This window comes from Lemur catta, chromosome 2 (genome assembly GCF_020740605.2).
Source record: "Lemur catta isolate mLemCat1 chromosome 2, mLemCat1.pri, whole genome shotgun sequence".
Taxonomy (NCBI): domain Eukaryota; kingdom Metazoa; phylum Chordata; class Mammalia; order Primates; family Lemuridae; genus Lemur; species Lemur catta.
Genome location: NC_059129.1, coordinates 43,456,025 through 43,473,231, shown reverse-complemented (window position 1 = coordinate 43,473,231; position 17,207 = coordinate 43,456,025). Strand labels below are relative to the sequence as shown.

The following is a 17,207-nucleotide window of genomic DNA, read 5'->3' as shown; positions in this document are numbered from 1 at the left end:
GTAAACATTTTAAAAGCTGGAATAACAAACCAAAAATATTAAGGTGGAATTTAAAGAGGAACACTGGAAAGTCCTACAGAGACCATCAGAAATTGCACAACAAAACAAAACAAAACAATTGGGTAAATATAGGGATGGCTAAGCCTTGACAGTCGGTGTTAAGAAGGGCCTGGGGAGATGCAACGGACCACAAGCTCATGGTTCGTGACGTCGCAATGTGGTGAAAAGGACAGCGTAGTGTTTGGACTCTGCATGGGTCAGATTATGTCCAGCATCTTGGCTGGAGTTCTCTAAGAAGGACATCGAGGCCAGGCGATGTGGCTCACGCCTGTAATCCTAGCACTCTGGGAGCCTGAGGCAGGAGAACTGCTTGAGCTCAGGAGTTCCAGACCAGCCTGAGCAAGAGCGAGACCCGTCTCTGCTAAAAATTGAAAAATTAGCCGGGTGTGGTGGTGCACGCCTGTAGTCCCAGCTACTCGGGAGGCTGAGGCAGGAGGATCGCTTGAGCCCAGGAGTTTGAGGTTGCTGTGAGCTAGGCTGACACCACTGCACTCTAGCCTGGGTGACAGAGCAAGATTCTGTCTCAAAAAAAAAAAGGACATTGAGACACAAAAGTTCCCCCAGAGAAGGGTGACCAGGACTATGTGTTTGCTAGAAACTGGGATACAGAAAATAGCTGGCAGAACTGTGAGCATTTCTCCTGGGAAGGGGAAGTCTTGGGAAGAACACAGACTCATAGAATTTCTGTACCAAAGGGACGTTATAGATCATTTAGTCCAGCCCATTCCCACCAATTCCCTGTCTTTTAGAGAGGAAAGCAAGGTACAGAGACTGGGCCAAGCAACTGTGATGTGTCCTGTAGAAACGCTGCAAGCAGGGTATCAGTGAGGCATTCCCCCAGCAGGAAAGCTGGACCAGAGGACTTCCAGAGCCCTGTCAACTCTGTAAGTCTGTGATTTCTATGGTAGAGAAACAGATCATAAGGTAGGGTAGCAGTTTGGAAAGAAAGAGAAAACAAACAGGGAACTCAAAATAATGAGGGTCACACCCTGCCAGTCCAGGTCCCCTATCTCTCAATCCTCTCCTCCCCCAAGACTCCCCTCCTGTAACTCACCTTCCTCCCTAGCCCCCCACTTCCCTTGTGGCACGACCTTTGCCTTGTGCATGCTGTGTTCCCTTTACTCTCTAATACCTTGTTGGGTTTTACTGCCCGCTGTAGATTCTCGATCCATTTGTCCCTTTCAGCTGCAGACCGACAGGCAAAACATTTTGTTCCGGATGATGTTGTTACCTGGAGAGGGGTGTGGAGTTGCAGGATGGGGCTCCAGAGGGGCAGTGACTCCTAAGGACTGGAGACTCCACCACCATCTCTTCCTCCCTGGCCTATCCTCCTTTTTCCCAGCCCCAGAGGTTTCTCTTTCCTTGACATCCCCACCTGTGCCACCTTCTCTAGGCCTCTCTGCCCCGCCCCCACTTCATTACTCCTCCCTTTTGGCCCTCCCCAGCCCACTACACCCAGTACCTCAAAGCAGAACTCCTGGCCCAGGATGGAGCTGTGCACTGGTTTGATAATGGAATCTTCATCCAGGTTGAGCTCCAAGGCCTCGGCTGCACTGCTGGGACTCAGCAAGGACTCGTGGGAGTGCGACTCCTTAAAGCTTTGCATCAGCCGGGCCCTGGCAGGCAAGAGGTTCAGGAGACAGGGTCAGGACCCCACTCTTCTTACACACACGGGGGCCCTGCATCATCGGTCTGGCTGTCAGAGGGAGACTTGGAGACAAGGCTGCCTGAACCCCCTCCCACACAGACACACAGAGAGAAAGAAACCCAGCCTATCCCTGGGGAAAGACACAAGGGGTGTGAGAAGAACCAGAACTCTTTAAGAAACTTCCTCACTCCCAGTTCACACCTAAGGGGCTGTGAGGACTGGGGACGTTTAGAATATCTCAATCCAGAAATGGACCACGGCAGAAAAGAAAAGGGGGAAAAAAAAAAAGGACACAGAACAAGGTAGGTCTGGGATACTTCTACGTAGGACCTCCAGGTGACTTCAGAAACCAGAGTCTCAATATAAGGGAAACTAAACAATGGAAGTAAAGAACTGGAGGCGCAGAGAAGGTATTTGTCTGGCCCGGGCCTGGCATACAGCTAGAACCTAATAAACATTTAATGATTCAAGGAAGGAATGAACAAAACATAAAAGGACAAGTTTTAGCAGGACCAAGGGAAAGAGTGAGGGCAAAACCTAAGAAATAGGAGAAAGCTGTGGGCAGAAAAGAGCAGAATGAAGATAAGAGACAGAGCTGGGGACTGGGAAGAAGAGGAGGCAGGGCAAGGAGGAGCAGGGGGCAGCAAAGGTATGTGCAGCAAGACAGAGAGTGAGGGAAGACTGGGAGGAGACAAAAGGCAGTAAATCCCTGCAGAAGGGCAGAAGATAAAGGGGCTGGGGGACAGAATGACAGGGGTGGGGCAGTAAGCAGGATAGAGATGGGAGGGGATGAAGAGTAGAGAGCAGTGGGAAAGCGGGAGGGGAGGGGAGCTCGGGTGTGGGAGCCTCCAAGAAGTTATTTATAGCAGCCCCGTCATCGCAGGCTCTGGCTGCCGTCAGTGCGACGACGCTCCCCCCGGCCCCCCGCCCCCGTGGCCAGGAATACCATGCCCTCACCCCCTGCCGGCCCAAATCCAGCTCTGACAACATGGGAGGGGTCAGGGAAAGGTGTGACTCACCTTATCCCAACCTCCCTACCTGCCCAATCCTGGGGGTGGCCAGACTCAGGGGAAAGGGAGGGCAGGGAAGTGACTGGGTAAGGGGGAAGCCCAGAGAGGGACCCCCAAGAGACAGATACCAGCGGCACAAAGCAGGTCTCCCCCGGCCCAGCCTCTAGATAGTGCCCCCTGGACTTCTCTGAGGGCTTCGTCCTCATGCCTCAGTCCATGGATTGTTCCCCATTCTGTCACCCTGCATACCTGTCCCAGCCTCCCCTTTCTCTGTCATGCTCTCTATTGTCCCTTCCCTCACCAACTGCTGAGGTCCCTGAGCTCATATAGTAATACTAGCCACTCCAGCCCCACTCCAACCCATTGCCCTGTATTTCCTGCCCTTCCCTCATACCCTTACACCTAGAACCTACTGCCCCTTTCCCTGGATTCCTTAAACGTTCCTCCAGGGTCACTCCTTCTCTGTCCTTCTGTACAGCTCCTTTGATCCAGGCTGGAGCCCATCCTTCTGCCAGCCTGTAAAGTCCCTCCTTGGCTTCACCTTCATTCCCTTTCCTGTCTCTCTGCTAGTCCTCTCCCTGCACCCTACACCTCTCCTGCTGTTGACAGAGCCCTATCCTAGCTCTTCTCTGCTCTGTCCCCTGCCCCATGACATGCCCCAACCAACCTGAGTTGAGTGCTTCAAGCTTCGCACACAGATAACCCCCTTCCTCCCCATCTCATTCAAGAGACCCTATATTACATCCCACATGCCCCAGCCCCTGTACCGGTCATGGTCAGCACTTCGGAAGCGAGGCAGGATCTGGCGAAAGCTGCTGGTCCGGTCAAGTTTGGGTTGTGACTTCGTGCGTTTGATGGAGCTTTTTAGCCGCCGACTCAGGAAGCCTTGCTGGGGGGGAAATGGGGATGGGGTGGGTTGGGGCAGGGTCAGTTCTACCTACCCATCCCTCAGCTGGTAGAGAGTCCTGGATGGAAGTGGCATGGGGGAAAAAGGGAAGTCTCTGGAGGTGAGGAAAGGGGGATAGGAGCCCTGATACCAGTTTGTCTCCCTTGTAGTGCAAGCATACATACAAACACACAAACATGCCAGCTTGGAGAAGGTGGGAGGGCTGGTCTGAGAAGCAGGGGGGCAGAACCAAGAAGGGGGAAACCAAAGGGGTGGAGAAACACACACACACTCTCACTCTCTCTTGTTCTCTCCCTGCTCCTGCCCCCTTTCTCAGAATCCTGGGGCTCTAGCTAGGGCTGGAGGGGAGGGGGCCCAGCCCAGCCACATCTGGCAGGTGCTCTCACTCACTCACCGAGGGCCGGAAGGGCGCAGCGGGGGCGGCCTCCATGCTGTACTGCTTCCCCCCTGGGACACTCTTCCTCCTCGAGCGACCCAAGTGATATTCTGGAGGGGAGGAAGGGGCCAGAAGGGAATTGCAGAGGGGGCCAGGAGGGATGCTGTTAACCCAGGTTCCACCCCTCACCCCAGTGCCTTCCCCCACCTCCCTCTGCCCCTCAGCTCTGGCCTCACCTACCCCCCGGAAAGCAGCAAGAAGAGCAGCGGCGACGGAGAGGCTGGCGGTGGGAAGGAGGGGGCAAGGAACCCGAGCCGGAGCCCCCTGAGGGGGATGGGGTGGGAGGCCTTAGACCCATGACTGGGGCTGGCAGTCAGCAGGGAGGCATGGCTGAGAGGGTCAGTAAAACCCCAGTAATGAAGGACACCGAGGATCCAGGCAGGCCAGGTCCCTGGTACCCACCCCCCCAGAAGGGGCTAGCTGGGGTGAAAGATGGGTTAAAGGTCATTGCCCGTAGATAAGCTTTCCTCTTCCCCCAGCTGGGGACATCTTCCACCTGCTCCCTACCTCCTGGAACCCCTGACTGTCTGGAGGGCCAGGGCTGCCTCCCATGACCCCCTCCCTGGACTGGAGGGGGTGGTCTTGAAAGAGACCTGTGAGGAGTAGCAGTGGGAAAAGCCTAGGGACAGAAAACCTAAGGAAGGGGCAGGTGGGGGGGAGGGGAGAAGGAGCCGGTTCCACGTGCACTGCAGTGACAGGGGCTCAGAGGGGAAGGGGCGAAGGGGGAAAGCAGAAAATATAGGGGAGTGGGCAAGGAGTGGGGAGGATGGGCAGTGGGGGTTCTAGGGACTCCCAAGTAAAGGTACGGAGAGGAAGAGGAGGGGAGGTGAATGCGGATGAAGCTCAGCCTGCCAAGAGCCTAGAGGGACGGCAGCTCTGAAGAGGGAAGCTGAGGTTGTGCTGGCAGGGAATTTAGAGGGGCTGAGGGGCTGGAGGAGAATGAAAGTGGGGGGATGCCAAGCTCCGGCTCCAGATCCAGAATGGCTGCCCAGGCCTGGGCTCCCCCCTCAGTCCCACAGTCACCACTGCAGCCAATGGGGGGGCAGGTGCTGCATCAGGGGCGGGGCCATCATCTCCATGGCAACAAGAAGCTACAGGCTGGGGGGGGTGGACCGGAAGAGCTGCCGGTTAACCCTCTAGGTTCCAGAACAGAACAAAGGAGGGCTACAATTATATTTTCACTGTCTGCTTCCAGAATTGCAAATTGCCCTAGAATCAGTCCCCATCTTCCCATTACTTATAAAACCCAGGTGTTAGGAGGTTTGCGCACAGAAATGTGGATGCCATGACACAAGAACCCTGTCAGTCCCTCAGGAACACATGTAGAGCACAGAAACATACACTGAACTGTGGAGGTATGTGTATATGAGAACCATGATACAAAAAATCTATAGGGATCTATGTGCTTCTAAGACATAGAGACAACTGTGAGCACCAGGGTAGCACAGATCCACATTCTGAGACCCTGAGGCCCACACACCCCATGGGATACATGCTTAGACATATGTGAGCACTGAAACAGGGAGTACATACTTGAACCCAGACACCCACATGAGAGCTGCCGATGTGGACTTTGTGGCCCAAGTCCCTTGGGCAATCATGTGGGCAGCACACTGCAGAAATGGACATGTAACCCTAAGACACACACGTCCCCCACACAGGGAAATGCCAGTTTAACCCCTGAGATACATGCTTGAGTACACCATGATCCCGACCACATAAAGGTATTCCCATAACCCAGAAACACAAACATCTTTCATTCACATGAAAAGTACAACCACATCTACTCTGTCTTGGGACAACCTCCTTTTCTTCCCAGCCCTTCTCTGACTCCAACACAGACATCGGTAATTGCTACCAGAGTAAAGAAAAATGAAGAGCAAATGTGTTAATTATCCTGTTACACACTAAGCAATGCATCCAAGGGTTCAAGATATCTCTTTCCTAGTTACAATTCTCCGCATTTCTCAGGTATGGCTGCCTCCCTCTTATTTCAGGGAACCTAGCTCAGCCATTATTCCCACATGCACGCTTCTCTAATAAAGGCATAAAGTCTAACTTTAAACCCATTAAAATTATGCTTTGGACCTAAAGCATTAACAGAAGAAGAATGAATTTACAAATTGGTTTGCTTGGTTCTTGGAAGTAATATAACCTTATACATGTTGCCAGGAGCTAAGATCCACGAACTCACACATAAGTCACAGGTACACAGAGGCCACATAAACATATGCTTACAAAGACTCACTGCCACAAGGAAAAGACTAGCAGAAACACAGAGGAAACGGGTGTAGAGTGATAGAAAGATAGGACATCCTGTTATTAGTGGTGCATGCAGTGACATGTACAGAGAACACAGCACACATCCATGTACACACAATGTGTACACAGCAAACCTGAAAAGCATATATTACGATCCTGAATCTCCATGTCCCATCCTTGCACGATGTATACAGGCATGCACACACTTAACAGCCACCTACACAAACCCGTAACACAGGCATTGTGCACACACCCACACATGTACACACCCTGTGTACACACACAATTGCACTCACACATACACAGAGCAAGAGCTTGGACTCCCGCCCCTCCAATGTCTCTAATCTTGCAATCACCCATAGAATCTCCACCTGCCCTCCAATCCCCCAAATCCCTAACGTTCCCTTTGGCCTTTCTTACACTCCACACCCAGCTGGCAGCTCTCAAGGGGAGCCAGGGGAGGGAGGTTGCCAGAGAAGGATGAGGAACAGGACTGCACAGAGAACAGAGAAATGGGAGACAGCGAGTGCTCTGTGCTGGGGACATGAACCTCTAATGACAGTCCCTGCCATGACAGGCCTCACTGTGAGCTAGCCTCTATGCCTGAAGTGGCCTCCCCTGATCCAACCAAGCCTGATCCTACAGGTCCTACACAAATCCAGTGTCCTCTCTTATCTTCCTCCCATTCCTCTTTCAGAGACCATTTTACCAAAAGAACTCTCTCCTCCTCCCTGCCTCCCAGGCTCCCAGGCCCCTTCTCCCCGTCTCCATCCAGTTCCCCATCTTGAGCTCTTATTCCCTCCTTTCTTCTGAGTCCAGCTCGGCTCTCTCCCACGTTCCCCTTCTCCAGCTATTCTTTCTCCCTGGTTCTCTCTTCTCCTCTTCAAGCCTCTCTCATTCCTCCTCTCCCCTTTTCTCCCTGCTTTCCTCTTTACCCCACTTCTCCCCTTTTCAGCTTTTCTGTCCCCACTCCCTGACCAAGCAGGGGCTCACACCTGCCTAGCTCAAAGGTATTGCATACACGTTAGGGTTCCAAGGAACACACTTACACACACTTACTCCCCCGCCCCCACCATTAGCACACCACCCACATCCAGACACGCCCTTGGACACCCATCCTGGGATTGACACAGATACTCAGGCCAATGCTGGAACACATGCAAAGACACACACCTGCCACCAGGGACACCGAAAATCCTACTTATGTGGCCATGCATTCCCTCACACAGGAAACTGACAAGAGGTGAGCCACAGCCAGGGACATACATGCTCAGGGTCGGAGGTGACATGGACCCATATGGACATGGACTGCCCCACAAGCCAGTGGCTGGCCAAACAGCCCCCTAGGCAGGAAACAGGCAGAGGCAGGATAAGACAGACACGCTTGCACAAGGCTAGCTGCACACGTGTGCACGAGGAACTGGGCCCTCGTATGCACATGGCATTGACACACAGGGAACACGAGCACAAACACGAACACACACGCGGACAGATGGGCTGTCCCCTCCACTGGGGGCTCGAAGACCCTCACACACCAGCCACTCCCGCGCCCTCGCGACCCTGTCGCATGAGACCGGTGTCCCGACCCCTCCGACCTCCGCTGCCCCCCGCTCCGGTTACCATAACTCCCCCCACTCGGAAGATGCAGCGAGAACATGCGGAGGGAGCAGCTGCCGCCGCCGCCGCCGCCACCGCGGCTTCCCCACCCCCCTCCCCGCGCCCACGCACACGCGCGCCCCCGCCCCACGCGTGCGCGGCCCCCACCCCCCTAGCGCGCTCCTCGTCCGCCCGGCCCCGCCCTTACCTCGCACCGCCCCCCGGGGGGGTCGGGGTGTCCCCGGTGGGGGAGGGGCCCCGCCCCTGCGCGGGGGAAGGGCGGGGTGCGGAGGGAGAGGGGGCGGCGCGGCCCGGCTCGCGCCGCCCGGAGCGGTGGGGGCGGTGGCGGGGCCCGGGACGGCCGGGACGGCCGCGCGGTGACGGCCGCGGGAACGGCTCCCTCCGCCGCCGCTCCCGCCGCTGCCGCCGTTGCCCGGGCCCCGCCGCCGTTGCTAGGCGACCGCTGCTGCCGTGGCCGCCTCTGTCACGAGCCCCGTCGCCCGGAGACAGCGCGAGAGAGACGGGGGAGGGGGGCAAGGGGACCCCCAAAACCAACCGGGCCACCCACCATCCCTTCTTGAGCAGGACCCCCCCCAAAACCGCGGAGGGAACGAGGGTTCGCGGCTCCACCCAGCAGAGGAGGAGCCCTGGATTCTCATGTCCCTCAATGGTCCGGCGACCTCTCCCGGGCTGGAGAGTCCACATCCTCAGCAAACACCTTTGCATACCCAAGCCCCCAAGGACCCTATGTCCCCTGCACATCCTCCATGCCTTTTACACATTCCATGCCCCCCTGAAGACCCTAACCATTCACCAGCTATCAACTCTCTCTAACCCCCCAATATATGTACCCCTGGAAGCCTTTCCAGCCCGACTGAACCCCAATACAGCAACCTCCACATATGACCCCAACCCCAAACACACAGGAGACCCATGCCAAAGCCCCCAGACCCTGAGGATTCAGGGTAAGGAGGAGGATGGGGAATATGTGGGCATATCAGCCAACCACAGGACACATAAACATGCACCCTGAGCATGTGACCATTTTGGCCTGGGCACACAGGTGTACACACGTGCACACATACACCTTTCCCAGACATGGACATAACATACTGACATACACACATACACAGATGTGACAGACATCACGCACATTCTCTCTATACACTCCACCACCACCACCTGGCTTTGCCTCACAGAGATGTGCTACCCACACACCCCCATGGTCTGAGGTTTCCATGACAATAACACACATCCCTGACCACTCACCCACCCACCCACCCAGGGTCCAGGGCTGGCCCCCAAGGGCTATAAAGTCTGGACCTATCAAAAAGAAGGTTGGAAGGAGCCATGGGATGGATGGGGACAGGCTGCCGGCTCTCTAAGGGAAAGAAACTGGTAGCCTGGATCCCTGAGAGGAGGGGGAGCTGGTGGGAGAAAGGGGTCACCTGGGAGTTGGAGGAATAGGGGACCTGGATCATTGGTCCTGGAAGGGAAATGTAGGAAGGGGCCAGTGACAAGGGGGTTTCCGGGGTCTGAGGGCGTCTCTCTGCACCTTGGCTGCATGCAGAACTCTGTTCTCTGCCTTCATCTCCCCTCACTGTTCCCATGGAAACCTTTTAAGCGAACTTCTCAGGAAGACAAAAATCTTTTTTTAAATGACTAAAGGGGGGGTGGGGGGGCAGAAAGGGGGAGGGAGGGGAAGAGACAGATGGAGAGAGGGAGAGAGTTGGAGAGACAGACCGAGCAGATAGCTCTACAGACAGAAAGGAGATGAGATGGGGGTCTGATGGAGTTCCACGGGGGGCGGGGGGGGGGGGGCAGGTAATCAGAGGGGTACAGAAAATAAGAAATCAAGGAGGAAAGAGAAAGGGGGTGATACAACCGCAGAAAATAGAAGCGGTTGATGAGAGTAGGAAAAAGGGGGCAAGAAAACAGGGAGACCACAGGCCTGAAGGTCCGGAAGAAGAACCAGAAGCATATTGGGGGGGGGCGGGAGCGGGAACTAGGTCATTCTCTCCAAGATCCCAGACCAAGGGCTGGGAGGGGCAGGGGCAGGCACACTCGGACTGGAAGCTAAAGATCTGAGGAGACTATTTTTACAAGCACCAGGAAAGCAGTCAAACTTCACTGCTGGAGAGGAAAAAGGGAGCGAAGCAGAGCAAGGACCCGCTGGGGCCTTTCACCCACAGCCCCTGGCCCTCCGCACCCCAGAGGAGGGCGCCATCTCCGCTCAGGACGTCAGACTCCGCCTCCGCCTCGGCCCGCCCCCGCCAGCTCCCTCGGTTCCCGGGCGCCCCCACCCCTGCCAGCCCGGGCCCCCTTCGGCCCTCTCCCCGGCCCTCTCCGGGGCACGAGAACCTGCTCGGCCGCCGTACCATGCTCGCCGTGGGGCCGCCCCTCCACCGGCACGGAGACTGTGCGTCTCAGCAGTTTGTTGCGACTGGACTCGCTCCTCCGGTCCCGGATCAGAAGGGGATGTATCTAGGGGATGCGGGGGATGGGGGTCAGACCTCACTGGCCCGTGCGGCCCCTCCTCTTCCCCTGCCCCGCCGAGGAAGGGTGGGCCTGCCTTTCCTCCCGGCCCACCTTCTGCCCCTTCCTCTCCACTCTCTTCAAGTGTCTCTGAGCGGACCTCTCCCCTTCCCCATCTCTCTCCCTCTCATTCCTTCCCGTCCCACTCTCTTCTTTTCTCCCTCCATTTCTCCTGAAACCCGCCGAGAATTCTCCCAAACCCTACTCAGCTCTTCAGCAACTCCTCAGGAGTTAGCTACGTCCTGAATCCAGTTTTCCCTTGACCTTCACTTCCTCCATTCTCCCTGCTTTCCTCCCAACCTCCCACCTCCCTTACCCCCTTCTCTCCCTCCGAGGCTGTCACGGGGGTAGCAGAAGCTGCATTTATAATCGGGATCCACAGCTTGTCTCCCTCCCACGGCCCGGCTTGCGGCCAGACTGGGACCCAACCTCCCCTCCCCCCAGAGGGCCTGGTCACCTCCCCCCACCTTTCTTCTCCTTCCATCACCCGCCATCCAACATCTCTTCAGTTTCCCTTCCTCCCTTCAGCCATTACCTTTCCCTAAGCCGCACCCCCAAGCCCCTCACCACCACTGTCCCAACCTCCACACCTCTCCAACACTCCAGTCTCCTCTACCCCCATCAGGAGCTACAGGAACCAGATCCCTCCCCGCCCCCCTGCTAGCCCCAGCCCCAGTTCCACAACCCATCCAATTCCAACTCCCTGTGGCCCTACACACTGTTCATTTTCTCAATTCCATCCACCCCCCACACATGGACCTTGCTACTCCAGATCCTGGCCATTCCTGTTGTCTCTTAGCTTGCTGGCCACTGGTCCTTTCCGTCTGTTCCCATCTCTGTCATTTCTTCATTACCCCACCCACTGTCCTCCCTCTCCATCCTTACAATAGCCCCCACTCCTCTTGGTTCCAGCTTTCCCCAGTTTATACCACAGCCTCTAAACCCCTGATCAAGGCCGATAACCACTAGCCAATGCCCAAAACTTAGACTCCTCAAACCACTTCTCCTTTCAAAGTCACCATGTCTTTCCCTAGACACCTCTGCTTTACTCTGTGGCCTGCCAACTCTCTACACTCTCACCTGCCACCCAGGTCCCTTGACACCCTGGTTAGCCCTAACTCCAGTCCCAGTGCTGCCTCACCAAACCAAGCCCAGTAGCTTTCAAAGCATATCTCTCACCACCTCTGGTCTCCCAGGGTACCCCACTACTGTAAAGTTTGTATCCCAAATCACCCCCATTCTTTGAATCACACTCATGAGGCATCCACCCTTCATATTTGCATCCTTTCTTTGCTCTGATGGACCCTCCACTGCTGACCCAGCTCCCAAGTCAGAACCCACACTTCCCTGGCTCTCAAATCTTCCATGGCCACCACCTCTATAAAAGCCCTCTGTTCATTTCATCTCCTTCACTCTGGCTACTCCCTGCCCCCACCTGCTCCTACTCCTTTAGACAACTCCCCATACTCCGAGTCCCCCTGCTCCCCAGGCATCTCCTCCCTTAATATTCCTTTCTGATGTCCAGACAATCCCTGGCAAAAGCCCTGATCTTAGGCACCCTCCCAGGTTTCACCCCACTCCATGCCAAGGTCCAATGACCTCTGCCATCTCTTCCAATACCCTCCAGTCTCCTCCTAGTTACCAAAAAAACCCACTATCCCCTGCCTTTTCTCCAGGTCCCTCAATTTCCTCTCCCTGCACTCTGCCCCATGATGGAGAAAGGAATAGGAGTGGTGAGTGCTGAGTCCTGTTCAAAGGGGGAAGAGTAAAGGGGTCCTGAGGACTACTTTGGAGGGGAGGCTTTCCCATTGCTTCAACCATTCTCCAAGTCCTTCAGTTTCCCTTCCCCATTCTGACCTATCCCACAGTATGGGCAGGGTGCAAACATGGGGTACCCTCAAATCTTCAGAACCATATCTCCTCCCCAACTATGTCCATGGCCTTCAAAGATCCCCACTGCCAAGGTGAGCGAATGCCCCTTTTATCACACCCCAACCCAAGTCTCAATGGCCACCCTCCTCCCACCATTTGCAAATGTCTCTCTTCTTTGCCTTCTTTGTGTCTCTCCCCTCATCACTAATTAGGACTTTCCCCATTGTTCGCTTCCCATTCTCCCACAGGTCTTTTCCCAACCTCCTCACCCTGCTCACCTCGTCCTCATCCAGCATGAGCAGCTGGTTTCCCGAGATGATGCAGAACCGAGGGTTCCAACCAGGACGATCATATGGGGAATGAACGTATTGGGTTCGGTGCATAGGGGGTCCCCGTACATCTGGGGGACAGAGACACACAGAAACAGTAAGGGAGGCTTCTATGCATATGGGAGCAGAGGCCTAAAATGGCAAGAAGAGCACCCACAAACTGGGAGAAGGGGACCCCACCCACCATGAGATCATAGTTGAGGTTGAGGCACCTGGTAACTTTAAGGAACGCAAGACAAGCCTTTACATCTGGGGAAAAGAGAGAAGGAGAATCATATCACAGGAGGCTCTATGGACTTGGGGGAAGAAATACAGAGTGGTGGTTCAGGGAGGAGAATTCTATCATGACAGAGAGGGTACACGTTTGGGGGCAGAGAAAGGTGAGTGAACTTTCCATCCACTTCAGGAAAATAAAAAGGTAGAGATGCAGCAAAATTGGCAGAAGAAAAATACACAGAGAGGTTGGTGGCAGGTGTCTGGGAAAAGGAAGGACATCCAAATAACTGCAGAAGACAAGAACTTGGAAGGTTGGCACCACCTGTCTGCAAGAGAGTAAGAGGAAAGTACACAGCTGTGGAAAAGAAGGATGGAGGTGTGTGTAGGAACATTGGGATCATGAGACTCTGAGAGCTCAACATCTGGAAAAGAGAGGAAGTGGGAGAGCTTACCTGTTTACAGAGTAAGAGACATGAGAGGGCCTGCCCCCCACCTCTTCTTTCTCCTCTGCACCCTCCTCCCCAGTTCAACCCTGTTCATCCTTTGGGGAGAGTTCTGATTCTTGAGGTAAGGAGAAGATGGCTTTTGTCAGCATCTGGCTGTGGAGGGGCCAGGGCAGGAGAAGGTGGGGAATATGCCCTTGTTTGGGTGAGCAGAGACCAAATTGATCTCTTCCCCCATTCCATGTCCAGAGATCAAAGATCCAATATTGTCTCCTCCCACCCCCTACCTAGTCTCCATGGACAGGACAGAAGCCAACACCACAAATTAGGAGCATCCCCAAGGCACAGTGAGGAGCCTGAGGACGAAGTGGGTGGGGAAGACAGGAATATCCAGGCCTGATGACATAGAAGGGCCTTCAAAGATGAGTGCTGGAGATGAGAACAAAACTTCCAGAAGAGCAGAATAGTAGACCAAGTGTCGTCCATGCTCAGAGATGCCCTGAGGATCCCTGTTCTCCAATTTTGCTGTTCCTCTTGCTATGCCTTTTCTTCCTACAAACTACCTCTCCTTAAAAACCCTAAGGCTGCCTACCATCACAGGGACACGAGACAGACCTCACTGAGGTAAGAGAAGTCAGATTGGGGATATCAAAGTGATAAAATTAGGCTTAAGGTATCAGAGTGAGAGAGAGCTTAGAGGAAGAAAAATAAAATTCTGTCACCTTTATGGGATAATTAACCGTGGGTATACTGCAGTAGAACTGGCCTTTGAGCTTCCTTCCTACAGAATGTCCTGAGTAGGAGAGTTCTGAAAACTCCAGCCCTTTTCTGTCTGCAAATATGCCCCTCAAATTTACCCAACCTCTAGATCAGAGTTAAGAGATGAGCCCCCAGAAGGTCCACTATCTAGAAAGCACAGTACTTTGAAACTTTATCTCAATGCCATCTTGGGGACTCTAACTCATACTCTGTAGATACAGAGATCACCAATACCTAGGCTCTGACTGCAGACATTGCAGGCAGCATGCCCACCGCACTCACACACTCACTACACCCAGAGGAGAAATCTGTTGGTACACATGATCATTTTGGGAGGAGCTGGTTCAGGCTGCAGCTTAGGGAGGCAGGTTAGACTTCAGGGGGTACCTTTTTCCTGGGAGCAGGGAAGGACACAAGGAACTTAGCTTAGGAACAACTCTGGAAACACACACACACACACACACACACACACACACACTGGATTTAGGGAAGAATGATTCTGGGAGGCAGATTCAAGAGGCAGAGGAACATGGCTGAGAAAGGGGGGAAATTTACTAGGATGAGAAATCCCACAAGATGAGATTTCTCAGATGGGGATCCCTTGTAGACCCTGTTCTAACCATCAAAACCTATGTGTTTGCACCTCAAATCTCCAACACCCCAGGAGACAAGAGGAATGGTGGTAAGGGCTGAGGTATTAAGGGAAAGTGGTAGGCACAGACGTGTGGTGACAAGATGGGGAGTGGGGTAGGGAACAGAGAATGGGCTGGGGGACAAATAACAGTGATGATCTAAAAGAGGAGGCAGAGAAGATGGTAAATACTTAGGGACAAGGGAGTACACCAAAAGGGCTCAACTGGACATGGGGCAGAGGAAATGAAGCAGACCTAGCAAGGAGGCCAGGACAAGGGGGTCAAGAAGGAGGGGATAGATAGCTGGCAGAAATATAAGGGAGCTACCATACAGAAGAGAGGGGGAGAGAGAATGGGCATCAGAGGGGGACTGATATAGGGGAAGGACAGAAGGGGGACTCATATAAGGAACGGACACCATATGGGGGGAAAGATATAGGTGATGGACAGCAGAGGAGGGAGGGGGAATGCAAATAGGATTGGAGGTGGGGGAAGGGGGTAAAAGTGATGAAGTGAAGACAGCGCTAAGACCCCAGGGGCTACATTTCACTGGTCAAGAGCCTTAATGAGGATCCTAACCTGGTCCCTATTCCCATCACTCAATCATACTTGTACCTGCCCCCCCCCAAACACACACATAATTTGGCCCTCCCCCTGCCCTGGTCTCCCCTCCCCCAACCCATTCCCTCTCTCTCCTCTCTTCCCTCCATCTGGACCCTCCATCCCCCACCCCTCCACAGCCTCCCTCTCTCTCCATCTGGCCCCTTCTCTCCCTCCATCCTCTTTTTCTACCCCTTACCATTCTTTGAGCCCCCACCACATTGTCCCCCCATATTCTTGGCTTCTCTTTTTACCCCTATGTTTTCATTTCCACCTCCTAGCCCCTCTTCTAAGACTCTGTTCCTCTATTTCTTTGATATTTTCACTCAGCTCCCACCCCCAAATTATGTCTGCAGCTCTTCCCCCAACCCAATCCTTCTGCCTTCCCACCCCTTTCTGGAGCTCTCTTTCCCCTTCATCATTTCCCCCTCAGTCCCCCTTCAAGGCCCGATTCCTGGCCCTTCCATTCCTTATTTACCCTTATCCCTCTGGCCTCCAATCCCTCCTACCCCGTTGCTCCCATCCCTGCCTTCCCGGTCCTCCCCCTCCCTGGCCCCGGCTCTCCCCCGCCCCCTGCCCCTCCCCCTGTTGCCCCCCATCTGGCCCTCCCCCTCCCCCCAACACCGTACCTCTGAAGGGGGCATAGGACATCGCGGGGATGCTCCCCCGATGGATGGAGGCGCGAGACCTGCTCATCAGGCCTGGGGGGGAGGGGGCGGGGGGGGACGGGGGAGAAAGAGAAGAGAGAAAGAGGGGGAGAGAGAGGGGGAGAAGGAGGAGGAGGTGGAGGAGGAGGAGGAGAGAGGAGGAGAGAGGAGCAGAGAGAAGCAGAGAGGAGGAGAGAGGAGGAGGAGGAGGAGAATAAGAGCCAACGGCAGCAGCGGCAGCAGAGAGAGAGAAAGAGAGAGAGAGAGAAGGGGGGGCGGGGGAGCGAGCGAGAGCGAAGAGAGCAGGAGGAGGAGGAGGGAGAGATTCTGCAGCCCCCACCCCTACTCAGGGAGACCCAGAGAGAGAAAGAGAGAGAGAGAGAGAGAGACCCCTGATTCAAAAACACACCAGAGAGAGTGATCGTTCCTGAAGATGCAGACCCCAGACCCTGAGATGGAAAGACCCCAGACCCACAGGGAAAGTTACCTCACCCCCACCCCGTGAGTTAATCTGAGACACAGACCCAAAATCTAGAGGAAAGGGGACCCTTGATCTCAGAAAAAAAGGACTCCAGATACCCCTGAGAGAGGAGCTAAAGATCAAAATCTTAGTCTCATAAAGGTTCTCCATAGCCACAGAAATCTTAGACTCGACTCTTGAGTTGATGATTTTCGAGAAGAAGACATGAGACCTACACTTAAAGAAAAGATAAGGTTAGATTCAGAAAGACCCAGACCTAGAATTAGGTCTTAGATCAGAGAAAGATCTGAGAGACCCTAGACTCAGCTCTCAAAGAAACTGCAGGCTCAGGGACTGATAACTCAGATCAGAGAAATTCAAGACTTGGGGGGAGGGAGAAGAGAGAGAGGGAGAGACTCAGTTGGCCCAGAAATGGAGAACTCAGAGGCCCAAAACTCATAGAGTTTAAAAGACCTCAGAGAATGTGGCCGCAGACCCTGAAACACAGAAACCCCCAAAATAGAAAACATAGAAGTAAACTCAGTCCTGAGAAAGATCCCAACACAAATATTGAAAGACCCTAGAGATCCGTCTTAGAGACAAACTTCAAACCCAAAGAAGGAGATCTCAGGGATACCCCCAACCCTAGAGAGGTAAGTATGAGAGAACTCTGACACCAGGCATATCCACTACCAGACAGTTGACCCCAGACCTTGGAGGTAGAGGGAATATTGGGTCGGGGAAGTAGCAAGAATCTTTTTCTCTGCTGCTTCCTCTCACTTCTCTCGCTTCTCT

At 54.3% G+C, this 17,207-nt stretch overlaps 1 protein-coding gene across 11 annotated transcripts in view; it reads right to left on the bottom strand.

The window, feature by feature from the left end:
• Positions 1-16,203, bottom strand: part of SYNGAP1 (synaptic Ras GTPase activating protein 1) — a 31,435-nt gene extending 15,232 nt beyond the window's left edge. For 10 of the 11 annotated variants that reach the window (XR_006733475.1, XR_006733477.1, XR_006733474.1 and 7 more), the window contains exons 1-7: positions 15,935-16,005; positions 12,605-12,726; positions 10,298-10,403; positions 4,020-4,111; positions 3,486-3,607; positions 1,523-1,676; positions 1,193-1,291 (exon numbers count right to left, since the gene is read on the bottom strand). Coding sequence is in view for 7 of the 11 variants with exons in the window: in XM_045543499.1 (XP_045399455.1) it covers positions 1,193-1,291; positions 1,523-1,676; positions 3,486-3,607; positions 4,020-4,111; positions 10,298-10,403; positions 12,605-12,726; positions 15,935-16,001 (762 nt within the window). In the remaining 4 variants the exon portion in view is untranslated. Of the gene's footprint in view, positions 1-1,192; positions 1,292-1,522; positions 1,677-3,485; positions 3,608-4,019; positions 4,112-10,297; positions 10,404-12,604; positions 12,727-15,934 lie in introns of all 11 variants that reach the window. The other variant, XM_045543494.1, reaches the window with a different exon arrangement.
• Between the last annotated feature and the right edge of the window lie 1,004 nt (positions 16,204-17,207).